Source organism: Pristiophorus japonicus, chromosome 1 (assembly GCF_044704955.1).
Source record: "Pristiophorus japonicus isolate sPriJap1 chromosome 1, sPriJap1.hap1, whole genome shotgun sequence".
NCBI classification, from domain to species: Eukaryota; Metazoa; Chordata; class Chondrichthyes; family Pristiophoridae; genus Pristiophorus; species Pristiophorus japonicus.
This window is the reverse complement of record NC_091977.1, coordinates 185,297,119-185,314,648: the sequence shown is the minus strand read 5'-3', so window position 1 is coordinate 185,314,648 and position 17,530 is coordinate 185,297,119. Positions and strand designations below refer to the sequence as shown.

Below are 17,530 nucleotides of genomic sequence, written 5' to 3'. Positions count from 1 at the left end.
GCACGGTGCAATCTGTGTGTTTAAAGATCAGACTCCGGAGTTATTACAGAACAAAAGAAAGCGTCCTAACGAAAGGTCATCGACCTGAAACATTAAAACACTTTCTCTCTGCACAAATGCTGCCTGACCTGCTGAGGATTTCCAGCATTTAAAAAAATATATATATAAATAAATAAAGTTGATTAATATAAGACCAATGTGGGACATGCCTAACATTACACATTTAATTAAAGTTTGCCGAATAGTATTCATCATTGAGTGCTGAACTGAGGTTTTTGTTTAAATCTTAAAGTAAAGAGAGCACAAGGAGGAAAAAAACCCGTTCACCATCTCCGGCCAGGATCAGTGAAGCAAGAGAGAGACTGGCCCGGGCAGACACATGGGGAATGCAAAGGTCCCGCTCAGACTGGCACTTCGCTCGCTTCCCTCTCTCGCTATGTTTGTGGATCCAATGTACCCCCATCCCAACCAGCATGGCATGTCCCCCATCTCCACCCAACCCAACCCACTCTCATTGCAGTTACTGTAAAATATCCATTCCCAAACCCAGGAACAAGCAGCGTGGCAAAAAAAAAGAAACAATAAAACAGCCGCTTTGTTGACAGCACTTCCCTCACTCCCTCCCTCCCTCCCTCCGGACTGAGGTGGAGAGCTGGGGGAGGGAGGAGGTGGTCTCGGGATCTCTCACTGACAGCACTGAGAGGGTTAAAACTTTCCTCAGCTCCATCAACATTACACACACTGCAAATGTGCCTGCTATCTGGGAACAACCACGTCCTGAAACGGAGGGGAAATGTCAGGTTTAAATGACACACACACACACATTACACAGAGCGACAGAATAACCCGAGCCCAGCTGAGCAGAAATCTTCCAACATCGCTGAAGGGTCCTTTTAAAATGTAAACAAAAAACCCTTGGAATGATCTTGACGGGGGCCAGCTCGGGGCAGAAAGTGGTGAGAGTGAGGAGAGTGCAGCTTGGCAGTGGGAAGCTGGCTCCTCCCGCCCGCCCGCCGACCTGCCCGCCGGCCGCTGTCCCTGGGCGAGAGCCCGGCGGTACACAGCACAGCACAGGCGGGCAGGGCTGGGCTGGGCATCGCCCCTCTCACTCCAGGCTCAGGGCGAATACATCCCGGCACTCACCTTTGGCGAGCTGCAGGACGGCAAGGCTGATAGACAGGATGAAAGTGGCGCAGAAGTGATGTCTTCTCATGCTGACGGTCCCCTCTCTCTCACTCTATAGCTTCGGACCCGGGGCGTCGCGACCAGTCCGCCCCCTCCTACGCTGCAGATGGGTTGCTGGGCTGGGCTGCAGGACAGTCCAGTCGCTCCGCTCCAGTGTTGAAGTCACGCCGCAGACAAAAGCTGTCTCCCCCACTCCAGCACTGGAAACAACTGGGCACTTTGAGGGACGCCGGGTGATGGTGTCAGTGCAGGCGCGGAGAGTGCACTGAGGAACAGCCCGAGATAGCGCCGGCTGATACTGTTCCTGCCACACACACTGGGGGGAGAGAGAGAGAGACAGCGCCGCCGCTCCACGTGTTCCTCCCTGCCCAACAACAGCGCGGAAACTCCTCACCTACTTCACACCCTCTCCTCTCCTCTCCTCCATCATCTGCAGGCTCCCGCTCACCCACCGGCTTTCTCATGCACCAAACCACTTTGTCATTTCCCCGTGCTCATTTATCCGCTAGTTTCCCCCTGCGTGCAAATCTCTTTAGATTTCCAGCATCCGCAATATTTTGCTTTTGTACTCATTTTTTAATCGCGTAGTTTTATTTGAAATGATTTCATCCCGTGCCTATGTTGTTTCATTTCGTTTATTTTTTCTCCCTCTGAAAGATAAAACAAATGATGCGACAGTTGTTAAGTCTATTTTGTAATCATGCTTGCTTTAAGTGGATATTATTGTTTTTATTTCACTGATATAAAATGCGTTTCAGTTCTGTCTCAAGATGTAAATGCTTTTGCAAATCTGAATAAACCTGGAGTAAATAAGAGTAATCGATGGAGTTGTTGCTTTACTGATATTCTTTCACATGTGCATGATAGAGCATTAAAAATTATTCGTGCCGTGATGGGTCTGAAAACCTGCTCATGCACTGTCGCCAGTGTGATATTTTATTTTGCGTCTAGCAATATTATTTTCAATGCTCTGTATTGAAGTTGAAAACTATAATAATCCTCAGTCAATTGCCATTTACACATTCATGTGATGCACTATATTTTAAAACACTTTTTAAAATGCAGCAATTCACTTAAATATATTTTTTTAAGTAACTCATGAGAAAAATCCGTCTGATTATTCATTAATAAGAACATAGACATAAGAGCAGGAGTAGGCCATTTGGCCCCTCAAGCCTGCTCCACCATTCAATAAGATCATGGCTGATCTGATCATGGACTCAGCTGCACCTCCCCGCCCGCTCTCCATAACCATTTACTCCCTTATCGCTCAAAAATCTGTCTATCTTCACCTTAAATATATTCAATGGCCCAGCCTTCACAGCTCTCTGGGACAAAGAATTCCACAGATTTACAACCCTCTGAGAGAAGACATTTCTCCTCATCTCTGTTTTAAATGGGCGGCCCCTTATTCTAAGACTATGTCCCCTATTTTTAGTTTCCCCTATGAGTGGAAATATCCTCTCTGCATCCATCTTGTCCAGTCCCCTCATTATCTTATAAGTTTCAATAAGATCACCTCTCATTCTTCTGAACTCCAATGAGTATAGGCCCAACCGACTTAATATATCTTCATAAGTCAACTCCCTCATCTCTGGAATCAACCTAATGAACCTTCTCTGAACAGCCTCCAATGCAAGTATATCCTTCCTTAAATACAGAGACCAAAACTGTACACAGTACTCCAGGTGTGGCCTCACCAATACTCCATACAGTTGCAGCAGGACTTCTCTGCTTTTATACTCTATCCCCCTTGCAATAAAGGCCAACATTCTATTTGCCTTCCTGATTACTTGCTGTACCTGCATACTAACTTTTTGTGTTTCATGCAAAGGACCCACAGTCTCTCTGTACTGCAGCACTTTGCAATTTTTCTCCATTTAAATTATAATTTGCTTTTCTATTATTTCTGCCAAAGTAGATAACCTCACATTTTCCCACATTATACTCCATCTTCCAAATGTTTTCCCACTTACTTAGCCTGTCTATATATCTCTTTGCAGATTTTTTGTGTCCTCCTCACAATTTGCTTTTCCACCCATCTAATGATAGGTGTTTTCACACATATGTAACAACAGTAGTAATGGAATTCTGCCTAATGATTGTTAGGAATGGATGCAGAACTGAATCACAAAACAAAAATGATACAGATTGGGCCAGATCAAGTTAACTTAGGTTTGGCTTTATTAATACAACAGCTCAGATGGAAGGATAAGTTGATAACACTGTAAAAATGCATCTGGGATCCTGGGTTTTTTAAATTGAAACATTAAATACAAAAGCAAGGAGGGGATTCTACCTGAAGAAAATACCAGATTGTTGTAAAAACCCATGTGGTTCACTAATGTCCTTTAGGGAAGGAAATATGCCGTCCTTACCCGGTCTGGCCTATATGTGACTCCAGACCCACAGTAATGTGGTTGACTCTTAACTGCCCTCTGAAATGGCCTAGCAAGCCACTTAATTAAGGGCAATTAGGGATGGACAATAAATGATGGCTTTGTCAGCGATGCCCACATCCTGTGAATGAATGTTTTTAAATTGGCTAGGTCGCGGTTAGAATATTGTGCCCGGTTTTGCCTCCCTACATAGGATGGATGTCAAGACCATGGATACAGTACAGAAACATTCACTTAACATGATGCCAGAAATTAGAGGCTTTAGTTATGAAGAACCTGGGGCTCTTTTCTTTAAAGATCTCAAGGAGGTGTTCAAGTTTTGATAAAGAAAAACTATGCCCGTTGATTGTTGATTTGGCAACTAGAAGGCATAATTTGAAAAAGATAAATATTTGAAAAAGAACATTTTTAAAAGGCATTTGGAAAGGATAGAGGAAGGGAATTAAGAGTATAGCCCCTTCAGGTAACTGGCATAGGCAAGATGGATCAAATGGTTTCCCGTGCTGTAAAATTCTAAGTTACCTGTCTGTCATGTATGTACTTTTGGAATCACTAGCCACTAGATGGCGTCACTGTTGGAGGCCATGGGGCTGCACACACGTGTGTGCAGCCCAAGTATAAAAGGCCAGCCATTTTGTGTATTAGTCACTTTGGGCCTTAATAAAGCAGAGCCAAGGTCATACCTCTTGGAGTTAAACAGTACTCAGTCTAACAGTTATTGCTTACACAACATTTGGTGACGAGGCAACAAGAACCTTTGTATGCAAAAATGGGCACAATTGGATTGTTGGAGCAATTCGTGGAAGGAGAAGATTGGGCAGACTTTGTGAGCTGTTTGAGCCAGTTCTTTGTGGCCAACAAAATGGAGGAGGTCGGCGATGCAGATCTGTGCCGGGTGGTGTTCCTCAAGGTTTGCGGTCCAAAAACTTATGGTCTGATAAAGAATCTACTCCTGCCTGCGAGTCCAACAGAGAAGATGTATGAAGAATTGTGTACATTGGTACAGGACCACCTTAAGCCAGACGAAAGCATCATCATCTCGAGATATAGATTTTACACGCACGTTCGCTCAGAGGGCCAGAATGCGGTGGAAGTCGTTGCTGACCTGAGTCGTCCAGCGAGACTGTGTAATTTTGGGGCTGTGTTGGCAGACATGCTGCGGGACTTCTTTGTAATCGGCATGAATCACGAGATAATCCTGTATAAACTACTGGCGGTGGAGACGGTGGACTTGAACAGAGCCATCACGATCGCTCAGTCATGCACGACAATGGATAGAAGTCTAAAGCAGATATCAGTGAAAAATTGAAACTCGGCAAGTACTGTAAATATGATTTATTCGGCATTCGGCAGAACGGTACATGGCAGGGCCTACCCAACTGCATACGCGAAACCTGTGGCTGCCCAAAGTCCACCAGCGGGAATGCATCCGATTTCTCCGTGTTGGCGTTGTGGGGGAAATCACCGGCACCAGCAGTGCCGATTTAAGCAATATAGTTGCAAAGGTTGTCTGAGAGTGGGGCATCTCCAGCGCAAGTGTCCGCAGATGAGCAAGCGTGCTGCGACACACCACGTGGAGGATGATGGTCAGACTAGCGCGGATCTAGATACGCAATCCGAGATACCAGAGGAGGAAATGTATGGATTGTACTCGTTCCTAACTAAGAGCAAACCGATAATGATCAACATGAAATTTAATGGGGTGCCGGTATCGATGGAACTGGACACGGAGGCGAGTCAATTGACAATGAGCCAGAGGGCATTCGACAAGCTGTGTGATACTAAGGCTATGAGGCCCAGGCTGAGTCCAGTCAATGCCAAGTTGCGCACGTACACCAAAGAACTCATAACGGTGATTGGCAGTGCCACAATTAAAGAGTCGTATGACGGTGTGGTTCACGAGTTACTGCTATGGATTGTCCCAGGCAATGGCCCAAAGCTGTTCGGCAGGAACTGGCTTGAAAAAATCAGATGCGATTGGATGACATCAAGGCGTTGTTATCAGAGAAAGCTACATGTGCCCAAGTACTGAGCAAGTTCCCCTCGCTGTTCAAACCAGGCATCGGCAACTTCATGGGAGCCAAGGTGCAGATCCACATGGACTCGGATGCAAGACCCGTCCACCATAAAGCTCGGGCAGTTCCGTATATGATGAGGGAGAAGGTCAGACTCCAGCGTGAAGGGATCATATCACCGGTTGAATTTAATGAATGGGCCTGCCCCATTGTTCCTGTGCTGAAAAGTGATGGCACAGTCAGAATCTGTGGAGACTACAAGGCTACAATCACCAGGGTTTCGAAACAGGATCAGTACCCATTACCGAAGGCTGATGGCTTGTTTGCAACATTAGCCGGGGGGAAGTCATTCACCAAACTGGACTTGACATCGGCCGACATGACACAGGAGCTGGTCGAGACGCCGAGGAGACTTACGTGCATTAACACGCATAAAGGACTGTTTATTTATTACAGGTGCCCTTTTGGAATTCGCTCGGCTGCAGCAATATTTCAGAGGAACATGGAGAGTCTACTGAAGTCTGTTCCCAGAACTGTCGTGTTCTGAGTATTGTGTACAGTTTTGGTCTCCTAACTTGAGGAAGGACATTCTTGCTATTGAGGGAGTGCAGCAAAGGTTCACCAGACTGATTCCCGGGATGGCAGGACCGACATATCAAGACTGGATCAATAGGGCTTGTATTCACTGGAGTTCAGAAGAGTGAGAGGGGACCTCATAGAAACATTTAAAATTCTGATGGATTTAGGCAGGTTAGATGCAGGAAGAATGTTCCCAATGTTGGGGAAGTCCAGAACCAGGGGTCACAGTCTAAGGATAAGGAATAAGCCATTTAGAACCGAGATGAGGAGAAACTTCTTCACCCAGAGAGTGGTGAACCTGTGGAATTCTCTGCCACAGAAAGTTGTTGAGGCCAATTCACTAAATATATTCAAAAAGGAGTTAGATGTAGTCCTTACTACTAGGGGGATCAAGGGGTATGGTGAGAAAGCAGGAATGGGGTACTGAAGTTGCATGTTCAGCCATGAACTCATTGAATGGCGGTGCAGGCTCGAAGGGCCGAATGGCCTACTCCTGCACCTATTTTCTATGTTTCTATGTTTCTACATCCTGATCACAAGTTGTGACTCCGAGGAATATCTGAACAACCTGGAAGAGGCTCTCCATCGTCTGGACAAAGTGGGACTCAAATGCTGAAATGCTCGAAGTGCATCTTCATGCCACCAGAGGTCGAATTCCTGGGGAGGAAAATTGCTGCTGACGGCATCAGGCCCACGGACGCGAAAACCAAGGCCATCAAAAATGCACCCAAGCTGCAGAATGTGACGGAGCTGCATTTGTTCCTGGGTCTACTCAACTACTTCGGTAACTTCCTACTTAAATTGAGCACCTTATTAGAACCACTGTACATGGTGCTAAGAAAAGGCGACAACTGGGTGTGGGGTGCGTCTCAAGACAGAGCTTTTGAGAAAGCCACTAATCTGCTTTGCTCTAACAAGCTGCTGGTACATTATGATCCATGTAAACGTTTAGTATTGGCTTGTGATGCTTCGTCATATGGAATTGGTTGCGTACTCCAACAAGCTAATAACAAGAGTAAACTTCAACCAGTCGCGTATGCTTCAAAAAGTTTGTCTAAAGCGGAAAGATCATGGTAGAGAAAGAAGCACTAGCCTGTGTGTATGGGATTAAAAAGATGAATCAGTACCTGTTTGGTCTTCGGTTTGAACTGGAGACAGATCACAAGCCGCTCATTTCACTGCTCTCTGAAAACAAAGATATCAATACCAATGCTTCATCCCACATCCAGAGGTGGGCACTGACATTATCCGCTTATGATTATGTCATTCGCCATAGACCTGGCACCGAGAATTGTGCCGATGCTTTGAGCCGTCTGCCGTTGCCCACACCGGAGGTGGAAACACCACAACTGGCGGACCTATTGGTAGTTATGGATGCTTTTGAGAGTGAAGGAACCCCTGTCACGGCTCAATAGGTTAAGACCTGAACCAGCCAGGACCCGATTTTACCGATGGTGAACAGTTGCATCCTCAAAGGTGATTGGTCTGCCATACCCAAGCAAATGTGCGAGGAGACCAAACCTTACATTCGTCGCAAAGACCAACTGTCTATTCAGTCGGATTGTATACTGTGGGGCGATCGTGTTGTTATGCCCAAGAAAGGGAGAGAGAGGAATTTGTATGTGAGCTACATAGCTTACATCCCGGCATTGTAATGATGAAAGTCATCACTAGGTCTCATGTATGGTGGCCGGGAATTGACTCTGAGCTGGAATCATGTGTGCATCAGTGGAACACTTGCATGCAGCTTAGTAAAGCACCAGCGGAATCGCCGCTGAGTCAGTGGTCGTGGCTGTCCAAACCACGGTCCAGGATCGACATAAACTTTGCAGGTCCCTTCCTGGGGAAGATGTTTTTAGTTGTGGTGGATGCATATTCGAAGTGGATAGAGTGTATAATCATGTCATCCAGCACATCCACAGTTACCATTGAGAATCTCAGTGTATTGTTCGCAACACATGGTCTGCCTGGCATCGTTGTTAATGACAACGGATCGTGCTTCACCAGTCAGGAGTTTCAAGAGTTCATGAAACTCAATGGTATCAAACATGTAAGGTCAGCACCGTTCAAACCTGTATCCAATGGGCAAGCAGAATATGCTGTCCAAATCATAAAGCAGAGTATGAAGCGAGTAACCCAAGGGTCACTGCAGACCCTCCTGTCATGCATACTGCTTAATTACAGGACAAGACCACACACACTTACCGGGGTCTCGCCTGCTGAACTAATGATGAAGAGAGGTCTTAAGACCAAGCTATTTCTTGTACACTCTGACCTGAATAATCATGTTGAATATAGAAGACAAAGTCAGCAAAGGTATCACGATCGTGCAGCTGTGTCATGCGATATTTCTGTAAATGATCCTGTATATGTTCTGAATTATGGTCAGGGTCCCAAGTGGATTGCTGTTACTGTCATGGCTAAGGAGGGCAACAGAGTATTTAGTGTCAAGCTCAAAAATGGGCAAACATGCAGGAAACATATGGATCAGACAAAGCTGCGGCACACAGACGAACCGGAACAGTCGGAGGAAGAGACAATCGACGACCAACCAACCTACCCCCAGTCATCAGAGGACTCAGTGATCATCAGTGAATTCTAACCTTCAATCACTGACATGTTCAATGAAAATGGACTTTCAATCCCTCACATGGTCACTGCCACTCCCACTAGGTCAGCCACCCAGCCACCAGTCTCAACAGACTCTGAACACTCAACCAAGGCTGGAGTTGAACTGAGACGGTCAACCCGGGAGTGTAAAACACCGGACCGTCTCAATTTGTAAAAGACTATGTTAATATCTCAGAGGGGTGTATTGTCATGTATGTACTTTTGGGATCACTGTTGGAGGCCATTGGGCTGCACGCATGTGTGTGTTCAGCTCAAGTATAAAAGGCCAGCCATTTTGTATATTAGTCACTTTGGGCCTTAATAAAGCAGAGCCAAGGTCATACCTCTTGGAGTGAAACAGTACTCAGTCTAACAGTTATTGCATCCACAACACTGTCCCTTTCAAAGAAAATACTGGCACACATGTAGATGTACTGCCATTTCTCATAATCCACAATTTGTCTTCTAAGCTCCTAATAGGTGATTAAATGGTATCTATCTGTGATTGAAGCCATAGCAATAAAATTATCCTTTTGCAATACAAAACTATTTTGCAGTCTACTGAGTCTCTGTAAAATTTTGAAATCCTGAAATCAACAGGTCAAAAATCATGAATATATTTTTACTGATATGGGCAAACATGCAGGAAACATATGGATCAGGTTTCCATATTTAAGAAAGGATTTGAAGGCAGTTCAGAGAAGGTTCACTAGGTTGATTCCGAGGATGAGGGGGTTGACTTATGAGGAAAGGTTGAGTAGGTTGGCCTCTACTCATTGGAATTCAGAAGAATGAGAGGTGATTTTATCGAAATGTATAAGATTATGAGGGGGTTTGACAAGGTGGATGCGGAGAGGATGTTTCCACTGATAGGGCAGACTAGAACCAGGGGGCATAATCTTAGAATAAAGAGCCGTCCGTCCATTTAAAACTGAGATGAGGAGAAATTTCTTCTCTCTGAGGGTTGTAAATCTGTGGAATTCGCTGCCTCAGAGAGCTGTGGAAGCCGGGACATTGAATAAATTTAAGACAGAGATAGACAGTTTCTTAACCGATAAGGAAATTAAGGGTTATGGAGAGCGGGTGGGGAAGTGGACCTGAGTCTATAATCGGATCAGCCATGATTGTATTGAATGGCGGAGAAGGCTCGAGGGGTCGTATGACCTACTGCTGCTCCTATTTCCTATGTTCTTATCTTATCTTACAAGGGATTAATACCACTTTGAGAACACTAACGTTGGCAATATTTACTTCAAACTGATATAAATAAAGCTCACAACAAATGAAACAGTATAGTAAAACTCCAGTGTTAGTACCCAAATACTCATTTTTTTCTTTCAGTGGGAAGGTTCATCCTTTTCAGGTTAGGTATAATATGGCTATATGGAAAGGTTCTACTGTTCTACTTCAATAATGCCATAAACTCACAAGAGCACCCATTATTGAACAAGTATGAATTTCTCCACTTCACACATGAGCGAATTTTGCGGCTTTTCTGAACAAAATTGTCCATTTGGTTCACTCTATACTGAATTGTAGATATGCATCCACTGACAGTTTTGATACCATCCAACTGATTCTTTAGATACTCAGAACATTTATCTCCATAAATTTCATTCTTCTATCTGCTAAATAAATTGTGATGTACTTTAGTTTTCCATTAATAAAATAAGATTGAAATACCTTTGTTTTAAAAATACAAGCATGTTTTAAACAATATGGGGTGGAGATTCGGTTTGTTGCCGCCTCTGTTTGTGCCCCAGAGGGGCGGTAATGGCGGCAGAAACCATTGCTGGGCGGGCGGCCAGCTTCCAGCACTCGGTTGGGACATTTGGTGCCGGATTTGCGGGGGGCGTGGAGCAGTACCGCCCAGGAAAGGCAAGCCGGTGTGCAATGCTCCTGGTTGCAACACTGTTCCTAAATATGTTTTCTGGGGGACCCGCAGTGCCTTATTGCGGGCCATAGTGCGACCGCCAGGGAAAGTGGGCAGTCCAAGCTGTACCGGCGGCAGTGAGGGAAGGAATGTCTACCTGAGATAAGTGTGATTGTTTTTTAACTTTTCATTTTTTGCGATTTATGTTTATGTGGCATCAGTAAAGTATTGGGAATGTTTTTGGTGGGTTTATTTGCCAATTGTTTTTTCCCAGGGGAGCCTCTCTTAGGGCACTCCAAGGCCGGTTCTTTAGCTTGGGATTTTCAGTTGCTCAGCCGGTCTAGTACCCTAAAAGAGATGTGGAATGCCTCCCTTAGCACTCTGCTCCACACTCGGGGCCCAGATAATGAATTTCGCGGCTGCAGATGCAAACCATTTCCCGGTGCAAAATTTACTGCCCTGCTGCCATTAACACCTAAAAATGGGCGGTACCGAATTTCCGCCCCTATGGCATAGATTCACAACACAATCAGTAATAACCCAATTATTTTTATATATCTAGTAAATCCCATTGTGAGTGAGAGGGAGATTATGATAGTGGAGGATGGGCAGTTTTTCCCAATTTGCTCCACCCTGGCCACATAAATGTTTCATATCTTTGTCAGTTGTTCCAGATTAAAATGCTCTGTGACTGTGCACTGAACTATATTACACTGAATCACAAAGGACAATAAATAGTTCTTATTTAATAGTTGCTTCCTTCAGAGCTGAAACCCAAAATGGCTTAATTTTTGGCATTGCTTATTTAAAGGTAAGATGTAATATTTCAAGTTATCAAATTAACAATTCTAGTTTTCTATTATTTTTCACAATTACCTTTCCAGAAAAGGAGATTGTTGACTAGTTTCATAAATGATCATCAGCTACTAGGCTGAGTTTAACTCTTAAAAGATCAATTTGAGATCATCAATGTCAGGGCAGTAATGGTTAAAGTTGGAGTTCGAAATACTCTCTATAAAGTATCATAAACTAGCCTTCAGAGCACAGCTAAAGATGTGCTACTTTTTTCCGGTATTTAATGTTGCATAGTAATTATCTCATATGCCTCATGGATGCAGCAATTAGTAACTTAACTAGTCATTTTATACACCCATGCCACTTTGCATTCCTACGGTCTTAGATATTGATAAAACCTGCTTTATTTGGTTTTCAAGTGTGCAACTAGCAAAAGAACTGTGCAGCACTGACAAAGAAGATAACTCTAAACTTTGTTTAACTACTTACAGCCTTTTGGAAGTATTGTTGTGGGATTTTGTCTACATTGATTTTAACCCTATTTGTGGAGAATGCTTGTTCCAATGACAAGAATGTTCCTTGTTTTGTTACTTTAGCTAAAATAAATTTATATGAAGGTTGTTGAATATTATAAAGTAGTATTGTGGAAAATGCATGGAACCACAGAACATTTAGCCTTGGATAAAACACACATGATAACAATAGTATTTATAAATATATTTTTTTAACCGTGTTACAAAATTGCTAGTAATCAATGGCAGTTGGAATAGAAGTGTAGCGGTTATGTTGCTTGACTAGGAATTCAGAGGTCTGAACTAATATCCAGAGAATGACAGTTTGAGAATTTTAATTCATCGTCGCTGGGTCAAAATCCTGGAACTCACTCTCTAACAGCATTGTGGGAGTACCTTCACCAAATGGGGTGCAGTGGCTCAAGAAGGAGGTTCACCACCACCTTCTCAAGCTTAATTAGGGATGGGCAATAAATGCTGGCCTTGCCAGCGATGCCCCCATCCCAGGAACAAATAAAAATAATTTGTTTTAAAGCTGGTATTAGTAAAAGTGACCACGAAGCTGCTGGATTATTGTAAAAACCCAACTGGTTCACTAACATCCTTTGGGGAAGGAAACCTATCATCTTTACCTGGTCTGGTCAATATGTGACTCCAGTCCCACACCATAGTTGAATTTTACCTGCCATCTGAAGCAGACTAACAAACCACTCAGGTGAGTTGTATCAAACCACTGCAGTGGTGCAAGAAGAAGGCCCACCACCACCTTTTCAGCCAAGCAATAAATGCCGGCCTTGCCTGCAATGCCCACATTCTGAGAACGAATGATAAAAACACTCAGTGGGTAATATTCCACAAATGCTTTAACCACCTTTTGATATTTTACAGTTGGTTAAATATTTAAGGTATCTAGGGCTGGATTTTAGGCTTTTCTATTTTCGGGGCGAAAACGGAGGCGGGGCGGGAAAGTTACCAGCGGGCAATTGTTTGTGCTTCGGTGAGGAAGTTTGTTCCCAAAACATTGCCCACCCACTACAACACAAATCTCAAAAAAAAAATTAAAAGAAGAAACACTCACACTGACCCTCCGAGTACTTGACCTTCCTCACCACCGTTGGCATGGCTGGACCACACTGATTTCCCACGCAGTTATTGCGGGCGCACTTCCAGGCGACCTGGACCTTGATGATGTCACTCTTTGCTGCCGTCGCTCTCCTGCACCAGCTCGTGCTGCTCCCTGAAGTAGTATGCCTCCACGCCGCTCCCGGGCCGCCTCACCTCTGCTCCTTTTATGGCCCCGAGCTGCCGCTGGTGTTCTCACGCAGGTCTGGGCCTCCACGCTGCTCCCGGGCCACCGCTCCTCCACTCCATTTATGGCCCCGACCTGCCACTGGTGTTCTCATGCAGGTCGGTGATTGGAGCATGGGCAGATACAGCAGGAGCGGCGAGGTCGGGGTGAAGAAGCGGCGAGAGACTGAGGAGGGATGTGATCGGGGCCCAGGAGAGGCGTGAGTTCGGGGCCAGGGGCCCAGGTGTAGCACGGGCCAGCCCAAACTGCAATATGTGTGCGCACTAGGTGCGTGCAACAGAGCAGGTCTCCAGTCATCTTGGATAACCCTTGCCATTGGACCAAGACCTAGCTCTGTCAAGCCCTTGTGGTGGCTGGTGTGCAACGATCTTCACACGTTAGAAAAATCCACCCTTCAGGATGTAGTTCAGAACCTGGACTATTAGGCCCTGCATTGAAACACCTGTGAAATCCATCCTTTTTTTTGGCATGGAAACAAGTCATCCTCGTTTCGAGGGATTGCCTATGATGATGACTTCCAGGTGGATGGATCGGGCAAAAGGCAAACGTACTGCTAGTGTCACAACGAGAGGCGTTGCACACCCAGCGCAGCTCTTCCCGGCGGTGCTGCTCAGCGCCACTGCAAAAAAGGACCGGAGGATCGCGACAGGGTGCAGGAGACCTGAACACAGCCTTTCTTGCCGCTCTGGGGCGAAACACGCATATTTTGCTGTGATCTGTCAAATTTATAAAAGGTTTCTCCCTCTGTCAGGAGAAGCATGTCATCTTCACTTGGAACCTTTCCAGATGTGATTAGAAACTCAAATTGTGAGGCAAGGTGGACTAAAGGCTACAATCTAAAATTACATGGTATAGCCTCAAGTTTAACCCAACCTGTCTAGTGGGGACAGGGTCGATTCAGGTCACATGCCCGTTTAAACGCTGCCCGATGTTATGCTTTGTTGAAGTTAATGGAGCGTAAAATTGGGTGAGGTTTGAAATGTGCATCCGAGCCCACCCTGTCCCTGCCAGGAAGGTGAGATTAAAATTGGGCCTATGTTTCTAGCATGGCAGCCCCAGTAACACTATATAAAATGTGTCATTTTTTTAGCATCTTTCATTTTAAGAAAAGGAGACATTGTTTAATCCAATGTTGGTTTGAAAGAAGTATTGTGTGAAGAGGAAATAACTAAAAATCGAAGGCACTATCTATCCTGATATGTGTAAATCCTGATAATTGTTTGATTTGCATTCAATTGCCATGTGCGTTTTAAAGCATGCACAGTCATTGTGTGCTGTCATTTTTGTGTCTCATTAATGCACCAATTGGTGATTATTTTGCATGCTTCATCCTAGTTTGCATTCTTAGGGGCCAAAATTGCCCCTTTCTGAAAATGGCGGCCACGGTTCGGTGCGGTCTGGCCGCCGGGTTGCCGCGGAGGGGCTGCCATTTTGAACATTGCTCTCCTTTACTTTTGGAGCAGTGTAGGAGAGCGCTCTGCCCGTTTTCCCGCCTCGTTATGCACGTGCCAACCCCTTACCAACTGACAGCGACCCCTTACTGAAATTGCCCCATGGGAAATTGCCCCTTTCCAGAATTGCCCGCGGGAGTGGCATCGCCGCCAGTCGGTGCCCCGACAGCTATTTCTGTCGGTGCCCTTTCTGTGGCTTGGTTTACGGCCGTTAAAGGGGAGATGGTGCTGCCGGCGACGCTATGTTATTTTTTTTGTCACCCGACTGCCAGATCAGGCTGACAATTATGACCGTGGGTGTGGCCGGGCCGCCAACAGGCAGCCTGGCACCCACTCTTGGGTGCCAGGCTGCTGGCCCTGCCGAAACCATCCCTAGTGGCACAGTGTTTGCCACTAAAGTGGCTGCAGAGCTTGCAGCGGCCTTCCCCTTTAAATGATGGGGAGGGACGTTGTGACACGCCAGTGCGATGATGTCATCAGTGCAGCGCTGATGACTTGCAGCGTCGGTCACTCCAACCCGTCCCTCTTCCGCCCCGCGAGTGACAGCTACTCTGACCTGACCGTAGTTCTACCCTGCTCCAAAAAAAGCCACAAAGTGCTAAAGTTCTCTGGATTGTCCACCCCATACATTGGGGCAGACGGAACACCTCAAGAGCGGTAGGTGTGACTTGTTTCGGGCAGTGGGCAATTTTGTCCCCTTAGGATCTTAGATAAAGTTTGTGCTCTGATAAAACCTGCTTTATCTCAACTTTAAGTGTACATATAGCAAATGAATCTGGTGCAGTACTGAGAAAATAATAGACAGAAACAAGACAGGAAGGGAAGCCGAAGAAGAATGTAAGTCAATCCAGAATAAGTTTAAATGGGTGGGTTAATTCAAATAAATATGTGGATTATATTAATCCATTTGCTTATTTCTGAGTTCAAACCACATGGCAATAGCATTTTAAAAGTAACCTTTTATGTTACAAGAATGTAATTACATATTTTCCATGTTAGTTTAAAGGATATATTTACTTTTATGTTGGATGACTTTTAGTTTTGTCCTATTATTATTTCATTATTGGGCTTCTGCGGCTGAAACTCTGATGAGAACCTTATGTAATTCATCTATTAAAATATGACTCATTTTCTCATTAATATTTTGCAAGTCACTATAGATAGGAGCAAACTGTACGAGAAATATTGGGGGGAAATTTTAACCCCCAAAAATGGGTGGTGTTGGGTCGGGTGACATGTAAAAAAGTAAATGATCTGAATCCCAGGCTCAATCCACCTCCAACCCGTCCACATCTGGTTTTAACAGCGGCTGGATGGACTGGCAGGTTGGTCATTTAAATATTATACTGAGGCTGCATGTCTCAGCATTAACCACCATTTTAAATTTAACGCTGGCCGGCTGAGTTTCCCGGGCCTCAGGAAATCCAGCAGCTAAAGGGCGGCGAGGACTGCTGGATCCAGGAAGTAAGAGCCTTCACACATAGCTGCTGGATCCAGTTTACCTGCATCTCCGCTCCCCCCACCCCCACGCACTGTGATTGGACACCCCTCGACCCTTCCAATCTCCCCCCCACTCCGACCCTTCCAATATCCATCACGACTCTTCCAATCTCTCCCTCCCTCCCCCCCCGCACCGTGCTCTCTGATCTCCTCCACCACCGAACCTACCAACCTCCCCTCAACATATCCCTTTCCAACCTTTCCCAAAACACCGCCCTTTCCGATCTCCCCCACCGAGGCTCCCGATCTCCTCCTTCCCACTGAGGCCTCTGAGCCCTCCCTCCCTCCACTCCACTTCCTGGCTGCAGCCTGGTGCCAAAGGCCTACCTGCCTGATAGTCAGCCAGCCTCTCAATCTGGCTGGCTGCAGCCAGGTAACAGAAGCAGAAAATGTTAATCAAGTCCTGCTGTTAATTTCAGCAGGACCTGAGGGAAATCTGTTCTTCTGGGTATCCCGACCTGAAAACAGCATCCTCACTTCCTCTCTGCCTCCAAGCTAATATCGGGACCTTTGAGCTGATTTTCTCCTCTTGTGCTTTTTGATTTGGACTTACTGGATGCATTCTGGTCACTTAATGCCAACTAAGTTGAAACTTCTCTGGTGAATTTATTGAGACATGTTAAATTAAAATTCATGTAGTTGTCTTTCAGGTTGGTATCCCTTTCGGGTAACTAGACCACTAGATTAGGGTCCAGTTCATCTTACATAGAGCACTTTTAACTCAAAGCCATAGGAACTATTCTTCCCTTTGCAATTGATGGGTCTGGTACTTCTAGTGTATCTGGAGTTATGAAGATGTCCAAGGAGCCTAAAAAATTCACAGCTGAAAAATGGGCAGTGCGTGACCCAGGAGATTTGGAAAGAAAGGTAAACAAAGTTTTTCTTTTTTACATGAGCTTTGTTTAATAAGGCGAGGGACTGTCAATGGTGAAGAATGGAACATTTTCCATTGTGGGCACTTAGTGTTAACATCAAACATTTCCAGGGCAAGTACAACATGGGTTGATGCAGAATAATGCTCCCTCTATTCTGCACTAAAAACAATGTTTCAGTCCTAGAGTTGGAAGAGCTCCCCTCTACTGCACTAGTGTTACATTTATTGAGGCAAGAATGCATTTTAATGATCCCACAGAAGTTGTGGTCCTTCTGGTGCAATGTGCTCTTTAAGTTGCTTTTAACTGGGGTAGAATTTCCAAGGAATTTTTCCTGACTCCCAATGTAATTTCAGCAGAAAATTGGTAGAAACCCGAGTAAAACAGCAGAAATGGTAATTTCTCTGGCATTGCCATCGCAGTTATTGCA

The 17,530-nt window shown here is 45.2% G+C and overlaps 1 protein-coding gene across 4 annotated transcripts in view; it reads right to left on the bottom strand.

Annotated features, from left to right (window-relative positions):
* Positions 1–1,602, bottom strand: part of LOC139267300 (EGF-like repeat and discoidin I-like domain-containing protein 3) — a 342,920-nt gene extending 341,318 nt beyond the window's left edge. For all 4 annotated transcript variants that reach the window (XM_070885392.1, XM_070885398.1, XM_070885409.1 and 1 more), the window contains exon 1: positions 1,144–1,602. In XM_070885392.1, the coding sequence (XP_070741493.1) occupies positions 1,144–1,213 (70 nt within the window). In that variant the 5' untranslated portion in view covers positions 1,214–1,602. The remainder of the gene's footprint in view (positions 1–1,143) is intronic.
* Positions 1,603–17,530: the final 15,928 nt, after the last annotated feature.